General features: G+C 53.8%; 1 protein-coding gene across 1 annotated transcript; it reads right to left on the minus strand.

Moving 5' to 3' along the window:
- Positions 1-1,207: 1,207 nt before the first annotated feature.
- CABS01_12367 (uncharacterized protein) lies at positions 1,208-1,573 on the minus strand (the record flags this gene model as incomplete). The annotated part of the gene is made up of 1 exon (XM_060545721.1): positions 1,208-1,573. One exon carries the CDS (start codon positions 1,571-1,573, stop codon positions 1,208-1,210), a length of 366 nt encoding a protein of 121 aa, XP_060396578.1.
- Positions 1,574-2,027: the final 454 nt, after the last annotated feature.

Here is a 2,027-nt window from a genome sequence, read left to right on the forward strand (position 1 = left end):
TCAATAGCCTCTTCCGATTCACCGTGGACGACATGGACCCAACCTGTTGAGTTTTTTCGTTGGTGATGAAGGTTGTTGCGGCAGGTAATCAGCATCTCAAGAGCCTCCGGCCAAGAGCAATGCGGTGCTTGTCTAGATCGTATTTTGACCTATGGGTCTCTGTGCGTTCCTCCTTGACGCGGAGTGATCATTGCGTGTGTACTGCATCGACGGACCCGATTGTCAACTGGGCCTCTAGGCACTGAGCTCACGGCCATTCTGCTAGGGTGGTCGTTTGGAGGCGAATGGCTTGATCGTGTCTGCCCTAGCCGTCTCGCGCGGATTGTGGACATTATCGCGAAGAAGCGACGCCGTTGAAACAGAAGTGCACCGTCTGGCCGGTTCGAGTCTTCCGCAATTCCTGGGCTGGTTGTGGTCCTGCGTTAGCTGCCACAAGCACCGCACCACCGCTAGCTCGAACCTTTGGTTAAGATGACGGCCTGCTTTGAGCGGTGGGAAGGCAAGGTTCATTGGGTGAGTGGCAGAGGCCATCATCACGCCACGGTAAGACACAGGAAGCAAAAGGGCTTGCGCAAAAGCCGCTCTGAAGCACTTCCGTGCTCAATTTGATGAGGACAAGCTCTCCACATGCCACACACTGGACCGTTCGCAGTACCACAGAGCACGGGCCCGAAGCGAAGACAGCCAGGCACAGTTTCTTGGCCAGTCGGCTTCCAGGATAGTCGACGAAGCCCACGGTTGATCGAGATTTAACACTACTCCTGGGAAAGCAACGCAGCTCCCGACTGGCTTGTCAGTTGTAAAAGCATCTGCTCGTGCCCGGGGGGACTAGGCCCTGGGACGGGGAGCTTGGGGACCTTTGGCTCGGTAAGAGTCCCGCCAGTTTCGCTTGTCGTCTCCCTGCCGTCGAACGGACACAGACGTGACATGTAGTCAACGAACCGGATGCTTTAGTTGAGCAACGGATAGGCTAAGCTGGAGCTGTTGAAGCAGAAAGAAAGCACAGAGCATCTCGGTAGCAGCATGATCCAGCCTGCACGGCTTGCAGGGTCCTGGCGTGCCCTTAGTGTTTGGTTCTGTGTTATGGTGGTGGTGGTGATGATGGTTAAAGGGTGGTAGTTGTGGTAAGGACTGGGAAGAAAATGATGCCTCTCGTTTGGGTCGATCGAAACTTGATACTGACCCTCTAGCTGCAGCCGGCTAGAAGCTATCGAGGCTGGGGGTCTGCCTTGTAGGTTTGGGTATCGCATCTCATTCTCAGCAGGAGATGGGTTTGGTTTGCTGGGATAGTGTCTTCCCCACCCACACCCCTCCTGGTCGCGGCCGCATCTAGGCATCGAGGAGACGGGGTTGGCTGAAAGGCTATGATTGTCGCAGATGGCAATCTCGTAGCTTCCTGGACCGGGCGATTGGAGAAGAGATCTTGAGCTGCACGACTGAGACAGCGTGTCAGAGAAACGAGGAGTTGGGGATCGAATGACGGGAAAAGAAAGCAAAAAACGGACTTTAGGGTGGAGAGGACGGTCTCAGGGGGTACGGGAAAAGGTGGACAAATACATGATGTGCATATCATGGTGTATCCGAAGGCGACATGCTAGGAAATTGACAGAAACGTTGAATCGGTTATGCCTACGTCCAGGCTGATACTGGAGGAGGCGGTTGAAATTAAAAGAGCTCGGTCCAGAAAACGACTAGGTAGAGGGAGGGCGGTGGATGAAATTGAGATGCGTTTGTTCAAGATGTGGAGGAGTGAAAGGGTCGCTCAAGCTTCAGCTCCAGGCCCTGTAAATGGCATTCAATCGAGTTAGAAAGAACGGCGAAGAAACGAAGCTGGAAAGAAAAAGGGCCGGAGATGGAATGCGCAAATAGAAATCGAGGCCACATGCAACGAAGAGTCGAGCCCGGTGGTGTCTGACTGTCTGTTTAACGAATGGAAAAGAACACGAGGCAAGGAAAAGCAAGGCCAGTCAGAAGGTGCCCTGTGCTGACCCTTCCCAATATCATCTTACCCCTAGGTATCAAGTTGG

The sequence above is a fragment of the Colletotrichum abscissum genome (assembly GCF_030869225.1).
Source record: "Colletotrichum abscissum strain IMI 504890 chromosome Unknown Scaffold_37.1, whole genome shotgun sequence".
Taxonomy (NCBI): Eukaryota; Fungi; Ascomycota; class Sordariomycetes; order Glomerellales; family Glomerellaceae; genus Colletotrichum; species Colletotrichum abscissum.